Source organism: Protopterus annectens, chromosome 5.part0 (assembly GCF_019279795.1).
Source record: "Protopterus annectens isolate FY-2018-M chromosome 5.part0, PAN1.0, whole genome shotgun sequence".
Lineage (NCBI taxonomy): Eukaryota > Metazoa > Chordata > Ceratodontiformes > Protopteridae > Protopterus > Protopterus annectens.
Genome location: NC_056735.1, coordinates 1,279,814,493 through 1,279,827,677, shown reverse-complemented (window position 1 = coordinate 1,279,827,677; position 13,185 = coordinate 1,279,814,493). Strand labels below are relative to the sequence as shown.

The following is a 13,185-nucleotide window of genomic DNA, read 5'->3' as shown; positions in this document are numbered from 1 at the left end:
ACCATTTTGCCCTCATCCTTTGCTTTGGTGACCTTCTCAAAGAAGTCCGCCAAGTTGAGTAGGCATGACCTGCCCTTGATGAAACCAACTGGGTTGGATCCAATGTCTGGAGGTTTCCTATGTCATTATTGATCATTTCCATGATAATTCTTTCCATGGCTTTGCATATAAGACTAGTGAGACACATAGGTCTGTAGTTTCCAGGGTCTGTAGATGGAGAGACATATGAGTCTGTAGTTTCCAGGGTCTATAGATGGTCAACCTTTGTGCAGAGGGATAGCTGTTGCTGTTCTCCATTCATGAGGCACAAAGCCTGCTTGGAGGCTACAGTTAAATAGAAATTCCAGAGGGCCTGATAGATCATGTTTCATGCTATTTAGAAGGCATCCTGGAATATTTTCTGATCCCACTTATTCACTGTTCTTGGTCCTAGAAAGAGCCCTAGTGATAGTAGGGGAAGTTATATTTGATGGCATTTCCTGAGGGAAAGTTGATGGAGAGAGAGGGGTAAAGTTGGAGCTGAATTTGTCAACCAGAAGGTTTTCTGTATCTTCTGGCTCTGTATAGGTGGCACCACTTATAATGAGCTCTACTCACAATTGTGTATTGCCTTTGAGGTTGTGTACATAGCTAAAGAATACTTTTTGGTTTTCCTTGGACTGGGAGACCAAATTTACTTCAGATTTGTCTTTGGTAGACTGTCCCCTGAGTTGTCTGTTTAGTTTGATGACAGTGCTTTTATCCTGTTGGGTGACCACCTACTAATTTTTGCCATGATTTTTTTCCTTCTGTTATACAGCCTACTGATGTAATTCCACCAGGGTGGCTTGTTACTGAGTTAGTTCTGTACTTCTTCCTGGTGGGTACCACTGCCTCTATGCAGCTATTAACATGCTTGAATAGGGTTTCTGTGAACAGTTCTTTGTAGGCATCAGTATTCTCAGGGTTTATGGGGGCTTGGCATTTTGCCAGGTTATCACTTAATAACAACTCAAATAACTCAAAGTGCAGTGTCTGTGGTCTGAATAAGCTAATTACTCTGTGTCTTCCAATTCAAAGTTGGATGTCTCTTCTGAGGAAGGGTTTCTTTTCTTTTTGTTAGGGTGGATTACACCCAAGGTAGAATATCTGAATGTATCACAAGATATAGCCCACCCAAGGCCATGGCACATTTGTTGGCAAACTTTCTGTGGTTAAAAAGTATTTGAACTAGAAGAAGTGCCAGAGGAATGAACATACCAGGGTTGGACATTGGGACTACCAAGATTGTTGTAGGTGCAGGAAATCAACAAAGCAGCAAGTTCTGCATCCACTTCTCTAGAATGGACAGTCAAGATATTCAGAATTTCCTTAGGAGCAGAGGTTTGCAACAGTTTCTGGAAACACTTATGTGTAAGACTGCTACCCCTGATGGATATTTGGGAAGTAGAAACAGGCTGTGGCATTGTTATAAAAAACAAAGAGCTCTGGCTTGTTCTTGATGCTTGGAGCCTACTGTCTGTCTTCAATCAGGCTAACACTCATGGAACTCTAAGTGAAGAGATATGGATAGGGGTGCACCTCATCTGAAACAGTGATCCTCAGGCCCGAGCAAGGCTGATGGGGGATCTCCAAAATCCCCATTCTCCTTAACTACTTGTTTAAAGGCTGTTATGTAGTGTATGGTTCTCTTTACGGATATAGTGCATGGTTCTCCTTATGGAGCATTTTCTTTCTACAATTCTTATGGAATGTCCTCCAAGAACAGGAAAGGCAAATATCCCATGGCTGAGCAAGACAAATGGCTTGTGCTCCAAGTAGGATATATACTTCTGGAAAGGTATAGGACACTGCTTGTAAAAAGGCTTGCAGTGTTTGCAAGAGGTGGTCTGATGGTCCTCACTGAAGTAAAATAAGCACTGTTGGTGGTGATCTGTTGGATATATTTTTCTGCTGCATACACACAGGCTGGTAACATTTTGTTGAGTATGTCACGATTTACCAAAATGTCAAAAAACAGTCCAATAGCAAATACCAAGGTACAACAATCACAATAATTCTCTAAAAAGCAAAAACACCAAACTCTAAAGTGGGATATGTATCACTATTTGAAGTGGCCTAGAAGGAACAGATGAGTCTCTAGAGTGAAAGTGACCCCATTTTTCCTGTAGAAAACAAAAACTGAAGCGACATTGTCCTCAGTACAACTGAGCGTCATGCTGCTACCTCCAATGTGGGGAGGAGACCACTCCTGCCCTAGAGACTTCTGTTTGCTCTACAAGTCTGCCTGTATGCAGAGACATCTAATTGCACAATTAATGATAATGCAGCAGTGAGCTGTATGGCAGGTACACATTTCTCCTACACAACCAAAACTGCATTCATTTTTGTTTATTGCTGGTATCAGAGCAATGGGAATGGTTTGGTTACTCCATTCACAGTTAAAGTCTTGCTGTCAGACTAAATGGAACAACTGGCTAGAGAACAGTCTTGTTTAGCCTTTTGTATGTTTGTGTGTGCCCCCTTTGTGCGCCCTTCCTTATTTTTCTCAGCGGTTTTACTGTGTAAAGGATTGTGGGCCATACCCATATGCCTCTGCTCCCTCCTATTCTGTACAGTACCTGCTGCAACTATTTAAAAGCAGCATGCATGCATGTGACTAAGCAATGCATTTATGCAGCATGTATGTATTTGGTAACTGTGACTCAGAATTGGCCATCTGTTTCAAACTACTTTACTGCAGTCACAAATGTGCATCAGTTCCTGTGAGGTTAATATATGGTGTTTAACAATATTTTTTGCCACAGATTGCTATACCCCGTTGTGTAGTGCACACGGCAGGCAGGATCAGCTGGCAGAATTACAAAAACAAATGCAAGGTGTTTGTCAGATCCCAAACAGTGTGTTCATTTCTAGTCAACTATTCTGCTGGAATGCCAACTCAATTTCATGAAATCATCAGTAACATTGTGTACTGCTGGTAGAGTATTGAAGCATTACCTTTAGATAATTCTTTTGAAATTAATATTCCATCAGAAATTTTCCTTCAAAAATAAAAAATAGTGCAACTAAAACATCCAGTTGCAATTCTGTTTGCAACCCCCCAATAACCTCCTTCGACTCTTAAGTACACATTCTTGACTATATCATCCAGCTCATGAATCAACACCATGACAAAAATCTACTTTCTGATGAGGTAGATGTCTCACTGCTAAAATCAGTAATGTAGTTCAAGAAAGTGAATGGAAGTTTGGCGTAATTTATTTTTGGAATTTGTAATTCTACACAGAATTTAGCACTTTTACATTATTTTTGCCCTAATTTTTGAACATTTCCTGTTAGCTCACTTAATGGATCGTGTAAATGACATTTTTGAATACATGCTCAAATATATGTAACTACACAGTCACTGCTCTGAATAGCATTAGTTTTCTACTACCTTGAGGAAGGGTGCGAAAGTAACACACCAAGGATCAAAAAGACAGCTGCTGTATTTCTGAACTTGAAATCTGTAGTTGCCCAAAATTTTTTTAACAGTCACTTAGCTGAAACATAAGCCTGTTTGTAATTAGTTTTGGTAATTTATTAAATATGGTTTTCACTTCGGCAGTCACAACTACTTTTGTTGCACCAACCTGGCTGTGCAGAAGGTTGACCCGCTCAGTGGATTCTAGAAGCTCCTGCTCTGCTAGTTTACGACCTCGCTCAGACTGATCAAGAGCTGCCCTCACTTCATCAAGTTCGGATTGAAGCAGGTTGTTCCTTCTCTCCAACACAGTAACTTGTTCCTTCAGATCATCATTCTGATGCTGTAAGTCATCGATCTGCACTTGTGCATCCTGGGAGAAAGGGCAGAACCATTTATAATACAAAGTGGCAAGTTGTAGTACAAGCAGTTACTTGGAGAGTTTTGCAAATAGAAATTACTGAAACCTTCCAGCTAATCCTCAGCACTCAATGAATGCAAAACACACAGATCCTAATTAATTCATTTTATCAGTACTGCCATAATACTCATATGGCAGAATTAACTGGAAGTCAAACTACCAAAGGTTTCCCGGTGGTTATAGCATGCATGCTTTGTTAAATTTAAATGCTAAAAGTTTTTAGCGCTGGAAGAACTAGAAGAGTCCTGGTTTTCAGTTGAATCAATACTTTTATTATGTCAGTGGCAATGATGGTGGTTTATGAATCGCTGTGACCCAGACTGAAACCTTAGCAAGCCTCCATCCAACCAGAATGGTAGTGTTTGTCATAATTAGAAGTACCTTTAACTGAGCCTGGAAGTAACGAGAAGACTTCAGTGCCTCTGTAGCTTGCCTGTTAGCATGGTTTAACTGGATTTCCATTTCATTCAGGTCCGCCTCCATTTTCTTCTTCAGTCGGATGGCCTCGTTTCTACTTTTTGCTTCTGCATCTAAAGAGGCCTGCATAGCTTCTACAACACGTTGATGATTGCGTCTGTTAAGGAAAAACAGTGACAGTCAGAGAGTACACACATTTGACTAGAAGGATTCACATGCAAAGTTTTATTTATTACATATATATATATATATATATATATATATATATATATATATATATATATATTTTTTTTTTTTTTTTTTTTTTTTTTGCTTCATTGGAGTATGCTTTAGCCATTTTGGCTAACTGGCTCTGTATAATAATATGGTACACTATCAAAAACTGGCAACTATACACTCATTCTTTATGTGCACCTACAATGACAATTATTAGGACTTTTTGTATGTAGGTCTGCACATCCAGTAGCTCTGACACAATGTAATGTCATGTTTTATGTACAACTGCACTACTTAAGCATCTCAGTGGATTCAAATTTGGTGAACAATTTTTCACCAAAAGTTGTTTCAGTTTGGTGAATCATAGTTCACCAAAAGCAACATCCTGCCTTCTTTTGTATGTAGTAACAGTATATATAACAGAGTTATCTATGTCTATTTTAGTACTAACATACTCATTTGCAAAACTATTAATCTAAAAAATGTTCGCATACTTTACAAATGGAGCTTTTCTCCCCAGGCCTCTGATGAAAAGGGGAAGGGGTCTTTGCATGGCCCAGTGGGACCATCCCAGTCAATAATTGCAAATAAATAAATAATGTAAGTAAACAATAACATGATGAATCTTCTAGCTGGAATAACATTTTAGGAATTAATGTTATTTTTATTGTTATACTTGCAGGAGAAAAGTCCTAACCCTGAACTTCTACACTGCACTTTACAGATCTGTTATGTATAGCAGGCACTGTACAATGTAAAGTTATGTTGTAGGCTCCACTATATCACCTAAACAGGAACACAGTAAGAATTTTATGACACATCAATGAATCTAAATCCTATGATTTCTACAGCTAGGTTAAACGATTGTGTTTCTGCCCTTCTGCACAGGTGCTTTTATTGAACTACAGCCTTAGCACCACCACCTGAAACATGCCATTAGACACATTTCTTCCATCACTCTCAGTGAAGACACACTGTGTATGAGATGTATTCCATGTCCTGCTTTGGACACAGTCTCTGTTCCATTGTTTCAGATGTGCTAATTGACTTATTCTTTGAATCTTGTTCCTTTTTTTCACTGCTACTACTAGAAGTAATTATTTCTATAATGCTGTGCATAGGTACGCGCTCTTAGCCAACCGTCAGTATGCAGAAATTTGAGGCTAGCAATTAGGACACTGGAAATAGCATATGACAGATGGAAGGGACAGAGTACAGTATAAGGAGGGAACCAGAAGGAAAACAAAGGAGCAAAGGTGCAACCAGAAAAGGAATAGGAAGAAGGGACTCAAGATGGACAAAGGCTTTTAAGAGGAAAGAAGAGAAAGGTCGGGCCAACTGGAACAAAGCCAGGAGAAATAGATGACAAGAATTAATAGAAGTACTGAATGAATATGCTACTTCAGCCTTCATGATGGAAGCAGGTGTCATGGTCACAGGGTGAGAAGGGGCAAAGTGGGCATAACAGGAAAGAGATACCAGGCTAGATAAGATATAGGGACAGATGGGCTACCTCCCAGGCTCCTCAAGAGTCAGGACAATGTGCCGTCAGATCCCCTGAAAATGATACTTAACAGATAAATGCCCAGTACAGAAGTATCTGAGGAATGGAAGACAGCAATAGGGGTACATGGGTACAACAAGGAGGGGGTGAACAGGAGAACTTCAGGGAATTACAAGCCTGACGGTCTAATAGCAGTAGCAGGGGAAACATCATGGGCAGAATCCAGAAGGAAAGATTGTTTGCTTTCTCTGCAGACCATCATCTCTAGATCAATAGTCAACATGGTTTCATGTTCAGAAACAGGTATCATTCTGAACTGATCCAGTTTTATGGCTGGACTTCAGCTTTATTTGACAGGAAGGTTCTTGTAGCTGCAGTCTGCCTGGATTTCCCTAAGGTTTTTGACTTGGTCATGTACAGGAGTTTGCTAGGAATAGAAAGGCAAGAACCAAGGTTCTTTACAGACCAACCTTGTATGAAGTATCTGTATGGGGGAGTGGAAGAAGAGTAAACTGATTTGGTGCTGCTGGCAACACCTGGAATGGACCACCAGAAGCAGAGCGACAGAGTAATGGCAAGAGCAAGTTAAAGGGGAAGGCTTCTCCTCAGGGAGACAGACTCCACCAACAAATGGGTAACATTCCTACTCAACCTAGCCTGGGCATGTTATTAATTTAGTTGTGTATTTGCTTATTAGCTTGTTCGTCGGTTGGTCGGTTGCTTGCTTTGTTGTCTGCCTGGTTCCTTTCTTGTTGGTTGATAGGTTAGTACTAGGTTTTCTTAGTAAACTGCATGTAAATTTTCAGTTTCAAAAGAAAGCTCCACTGTTGCAAACAGCATGCATTCATTACATAAAATTACCGAGACTGTTAATTTAGCTGCATTGTAAAGACCATACGTGTCAATCAACAAGACTATCTAATAACATTGCAGGCACTGTCAGCTCATACAGAATAACAGAATTTCACAGGTAACATTTCAGCTATTAACCTGTAAGACTTAGACAAACCATCAATAACACATACAGCTGTATTATATATATATATATATATATATATATATATATATATATATATATATATACATATATATATATATATATATATATAAATATATATGTATGGGTCTACATTGGTAGACCGAAATTTCACTAACCCAAAATCCAAATCACCGAGACAAAAAGGCCGATGACCACACAACACCGATGTCCCAGAATACCGACTTTCCACTCCAGGTAAGTGATCACTTGGCAAGCCAAAAAACAAAGAAAACTGAAGAAAAGCAAACCCACACCCCCCCCCTAACTAAATATTCCAGTTCCGAGATCACACTACCGCAGGAGTAAGGGGCAAAGTTTAACAGGGTGGCCAAGCGGTTACTTACCTGGAGTGGAATGTCGGTGTTTCGGAACGTTGGTGTTGTGTGGTTGTTGGCCTTATATATATTTAAAATTAAGATTCAACTAAGAAAATCTGTAGCACAATGAAGTAAATATACAGAAAGAAATCATGTAGAGCAGTAGTAGATGATCTTCATATAGAAGCACTGGTGAAGGCTGAGGTGATTTAATAAACAGTAAATTAGTTGGAGCTGGAGTTTAAGGGGGGAGGGTATTATGATTTAAAGAAAAGCATGTGACATTGCTGTTTCAAAGTATTTCAATAATAAGATAGCTTCCAATGCATTTCTGCATCTGAAAGAGGGGAAGGGGAAGACACTTTGCCTAAATACAATTCTGAGTGAACCCCTTTTGGAATTGTTTTTGGATCCTGCTGTTGTCATTTGCACTGGAAATGTGCCAGAATTACTGTGATTACATATACTGAATAGTTATTAGTTGGGATGGGCATATTATCATGTAGGATTGTGAAAAGAATATTCTCTCTATAGGAATGGGTGTAATGGACAGAAAACAGGGAATATGAGGAAAGGATGTTATTAAGATTTAGGGGACAGAAGTTGAGACTAGGGTCAACAGGGTGAAGAAATCCAAATATGGCTGGTGATGCTGAAAAACATCAGCAAATACGCAAGCCCATCAAAGTTTGAAGGGATGGTGAGGGAAAAAAAAGCAAAACACCATTGTGCTGGCTCTGAGAAACCCTTCTGAGGTCATACCAACTTTCACCAGGGAGCAATGTCAGTTGCCACAGGTTAGCACAGCCAAACTCCACCTAGCCCTTCAAGTTCACAGATTCCAAGTTTCTGTATGAATCCATGTGTACTAACTCACAGCGATTATTTGCATGTCAATCTAATTATTCCAATGCAGTTTATTTATAAAACAGAGCTGCAGTTATGTACTCCTAAATGATATTTTGCAGCGATGCTACTAATGATTGATAAACTGAGCACTGTGATGTAGTATTTTCTAGGGTATAGCTAGAAAATGGGTACAGATTTTAAAATAAATTAAGAGGAGTCTCAACAGGCAAATCAGCTGAAGGTAAAGAATTAGCTACAAATGAAGTAATATGCACTTCTGGAGGCCATGCAGACAGAAGGGTCTCAGCCTACTGGAAGAAATCCAGAGCAAAATCACCAGAAGGACCTGTGGTAAGAAAAGGGAAAAGTATGACCTAAAATGGGAAAAGCTACAACTATTCCCATTAAAGACTAGAAGAAACACGGGGAGGACATTATATATACACACAATATCATGTAAGAGAGATATGAATAGGGCCCTTGAACAGAAGGGCAAAGTTATGAGGAGGGGGACTGGTATCAGACTAGGGAACAGAGACTGATATCAGTGTGCAAAGAACATGGACTGGTATCACACTGTAAGGAACAGGGACTGATATCAGACTGTGGAGAATGGAGACTGGTATCAGACTGTAGGGAATGCGGGCTGATATCGGTGGGCAGGGCACAGGGACTGGTATCACACTGTAGGGAACAGGGACTGATATCAGACTGTAGGGAATAGGGACTGATATCAGACTGTAGGGAATGCAGACTGGTATCAGACTGTAGGGAACGGGGATTGGTATCAGACTGTAGGGAATGAGGACTCTATCAGACTGGAGGGAACGGGGACTGTATCACACTGTAAGGAACGGGGCTGGTAGCAGACTGTAATGAATGGGGACTGATATCAGACTATAGGGAATGGGGACTGGTATCAGACTGCAGGGAATGAGGACTGGTATCAGACTGTGGGGAATGGGGACTGGTATCAGACTGCAGGGAATGAGGACTGGTATCAGACTGTGGGGATTGGGGACTGGTATCAGACTGCAGGGAATGGGGACTAATATCAGACTGTGGGGAATGGGGACTGGTATCAGACTGTAGAGAACAACTGCTCTCTGGATCTCTAAAAGTGCTTCCTCACAAAGAAAACTACAATCTCAAGAAGTGACCAAAAAAGGGATGGTGGAGAAGGAATCCATTGAGTTAATCAGGAGGAAAAGGGACTTGTAGACAGAGGGACAGATACAGGAAACATAGAATTTTAATGTATTTAAAGGGCAGCTTTGAAAAACTAATTATCTCACTCTGCCATCGGACAATGTATTTATTTATTTATTGACATGTGATTGCCATGAAAGTCCAACTGGTATAAGGCAATATTTTGTGGAGACCCAGGGAGAAAAGCTCCAAATTATTACAAAACTTTTTAAGAACATTAATTTTACAACCTGCAAAAATAAAACAAAAACTTCTGCAGTTTAAGTAATTATAACACATGAGACTTAATATAAAAACATTGATTAAGCATAGATACAAGTTATATGACAATCATTTAATATTTTGAAAAAAATTAGACAGTTTGTAGAGAAATTAAAGGTAAAGTAGTGTAATACAAATAGAAATTGCAATATGAAGTTAGGGAAAAACAGGCTTATAGTATATTTAGAGAAAGTCAGGGAAGAGCATTTGATAGAAGTAAGGAAGTAAGAGAAGGGAGAGTAAGGTGGTATAAGGAATTAAAAGGTACTTGCTCACATTTAGGGATACAGTTTATCCCGGTTTTGACAGATTTTAGCTAGAAAGCCTTTCAGAGTGGTTTTGAAAGACAGGAGGGAAGGTATTGACCTGATGGATACAGGTAAGGAGTTTCAGGCCTTAGCAACCTTGTATGAGTACAGACAATGCCCAGGAGATTTGATAGGTTTGTAGACAGGAGCTTTTGGTCACTGGATCACAAGGACCAACTGGGAACATAGTTGTGCAGAATGTTTTTTAGTGCTGGACGGGCAGATCGGTGATGGATAATTTTATAGGTGGTAAGAAGCTGAAGATGCTAGTTGATGAGACAGTTCTAACCTATTTAGGCTTTTTGCAACTATACAGTGTTGGGTTCTGAAGTGGGTATGTGCTGCAAATTTAGCAACTTTGTTATAAGATCGTTCAAGCTTTAATTTTTGTGAAGCCTGGAGGTTAGTGAAGATGGGCGCACCATAAAGGACTGTGGGCGAGGAACTAACTAGTGACAAGTGTAATTTTAGCTGCATCGGTGAGAAAGTTTTTGGCTCTGTAAAGCATCCCTAGTTTTTGATGAATTTTTCTATGCAATTCTGTACATGCAGGTCAAATGTAAGATTAGCATCCACTATCACCCCTAATAATTTGCAATGATAAGTGACTTTTTTTTATTTGGTAGTTTGTCTAACAATTTAATTGGGTGAGGGATAGAATTCAAGAGTTTTCACACACAGTGGGAATATGTGTCATCTCCAGAGCTGTTACTGTTTTTTTTTACTAGCAAAAGGGATTTATTGCTAGATCTTGGGTCTCTGTTGCTAGAATGATATTATAAGTATTATACATTATTACTATTAATACTATAATTATAAGTACAATCAATTAAATCAGATGTAAAAAATGTGGAAAACAGATGAAAAGAGTCATGAGAACAAGGCAGTTCTTTCCCTGAATGTATGATATGACACTGATTTATGTAGACAATCTTCCCATATAATGTATACCATGCTTTACGCAGCTAGTTTACCTTACCTTGGCAGCAAGCATCCCAGGAGAAAGGAATGTGGTGTGCCTTATTCTGACTGCATTAATTATTGAAGGAAGTGACATGCAAACAATACTATAGAATGTGAGGAAGTTTACATTGCGTACCTGAAATTCTCTAGGTCTTCATCTTTTTCAGCTAACTTTCTGTCAAAATCTGCTTTAATCTGGTTAAGTTCGAGTTGAATGCGTAGTGTTTTACTTTCTTCATGTTCTAATGCTCCCTGCATAATAATAAACAGAAACATATAAACTATTATATTTACATACATATTGTTTTGGAAATGCAGTATAACAAGGCCAGTTCATTCAGGCATTACAGAGGCCCACTGTTTAAAAAACAAATGAAATTATCATTTAAGAATGGTTGAGAAGAGAACATTTCTTAAGTGCTGTGACTGCTGCCCCTGTAACTGTTTCTTGAAGGCTCATACCAACATTACACCACAATACATCATCCATGCATACCCTGGAAACTTAATAATACACTACAATCATATATACAAGATGCATTATAACTCCATAATATGTATAGTTGCAAAATATAACACAGCCAGCTATGACCAACTGCCTAACCTACACATCACCAATACTAAATTACAAATTTTTATTAAAAAATACAAATGCCATATGCCAACATTTATAACCTTTATATGACATAATGCCAATATTTATAACCTTTATATGACATAATCACAATTCACATTTTTCATGATCATGAACTGCTACATATAGGAATTGTGATTTGCATTTTTGATAGATACTATGCTATATTGTCAAATACTCAACCAACTTGATAAACATAGATGTTTATGAGCAAATTTCAGGTGTATTAAAGATAAATGTTGACTAAGCTCTCAACGGTTTAAATAGAGCAATTCAGAACACTGATATATTCCACCATGGTGAATAGTTACAAACCTAGCCATTCTGTCATGTGCTTACTCATGTCTGCAACTTATAGGCTGTATTGCAGTTTTAGTATGTTTGCAAGATAATACAGCAAAGCTGTTAGGTACATTTTCTGGAAAGCTTTTGATTAGATGAAATTAAAACATTAGTCTTTGGGCATTCAAAATTGAGCTGAGTATTGTGAATACAATCAAAGAGTTTTTTGAATATGCATTCACTCAGGCAAAGTTATTAGGTACATTTTGACATCTTGTTTTAGATAAATGTCCTTTATCTGAAGAGTCTGGAAAACGTTTGGTGAGTTGTAGTTACAATGCTATTTTTTGGGCAATCAAAATTGAGCTGAGTATCATGGATGCAATCAAAGAATTTTTGGAACATGCATTTCCCTCCCAAAATGTGAGATCCGAATAGAAACATGATTAAAGATGAATATTCTGAAAGTTTTGAACAATAATATTAATAACTGCTAAAGTTATGTGACTCCAGATACAAGATCTGTTAAATGTCACCTATAGGGTCTCACCTTCTGAAATAGTGAAACTGACCTGGCATATTTTCATTCCAAAAACTGACTTCTGAAAGGAAACACTGATAAAAATAGACTGCAACTATGAAATGATCTTTGGAGAAGCAGACCCATAGCAAGAATATTCTGAAGGTTTAGCCAGAACATATTAAGAACATCCCTCAACTGCCAAAATAAAATTCACTGCTTGCTTTACAAGGTCTTTCTCCACCTCCAAAATTCATGTCTATTGTTTATTGTCCAGGGTAGCTTCCCTTATTTTCATGTTCAATGCTCAACCCTTAAAAGGTATGGTGTCAGTAGAATTATAAGACTGGAAAGCATATGGACTTACATTCATCAAAAAATCATGCAAAAATGATAAAGTAATTGTTTTTATTTAAAACAAAAAAAAATAAATAAAAGATTCAGAGTGCTGGGAAGGGGAGACAATGCCGTCTCCACAGCTCTTGAAAACAGATATAAAACTATGAGGTCATGCAGCTTTAAAAAGGGAGAAAATTCAGTTGGACAAATACACTGCCTTCTCATTCCTTCACTGCTGTGCACTTGGATCAGTGAATGCTGTTAGGAGAACTTCTTTACTCAGAATCTTTAATTTTGTACATCCTCTGTTAAATGAACATTTATCAATTAACTCTATCGAGTGACTACAGGTCATTGTTAATGCTGGGCTTTACAGCCCCAGAGTCTGATTTGTTCATGAACTTTAACATGTTGGTGGCTTTCATGTTTTGATTGTGTTTACGTGGGTGTCATCTGTATAC

The 13,185-nt window shown here is 38.5% G+C and overlaps 1 protein-coding gene across 2 annotated transcripts in view; it reads right to left on the bottom strand.

Annotated features, from left to right (window-relative positions):
* MYH15 (myosin heavy chain 15) overlaps positions 1 to 13,185 on the bottom strand; it is a 386,453-nt gene that overhangs the window by 34,267 nt on the left and 339,001 nt on the right. For both annotated transcript variants that reach the window (XM_044071103.1, XM_044071102.1), the window contains exons 35-37: positions 11,086 to 11,201; positions 4,248 to 4,440; positions 3,615 to 3,818 (exon numbers count right to left, since the gene is read on the bottom strand). In XM_044071103.1, the coding sequence (XP_043927038.1) occupies positions 3,615 to 3,818; positions 4,248 to 4,440; positions 11,086 to 11,201 (513 nt within the window). The remainder of the gene's footprint in view (positions 1 to 3,614; positions 3,819 to 4,247; positions 4,441 to 11,085; positions 11,202 to 13,185) is intronic.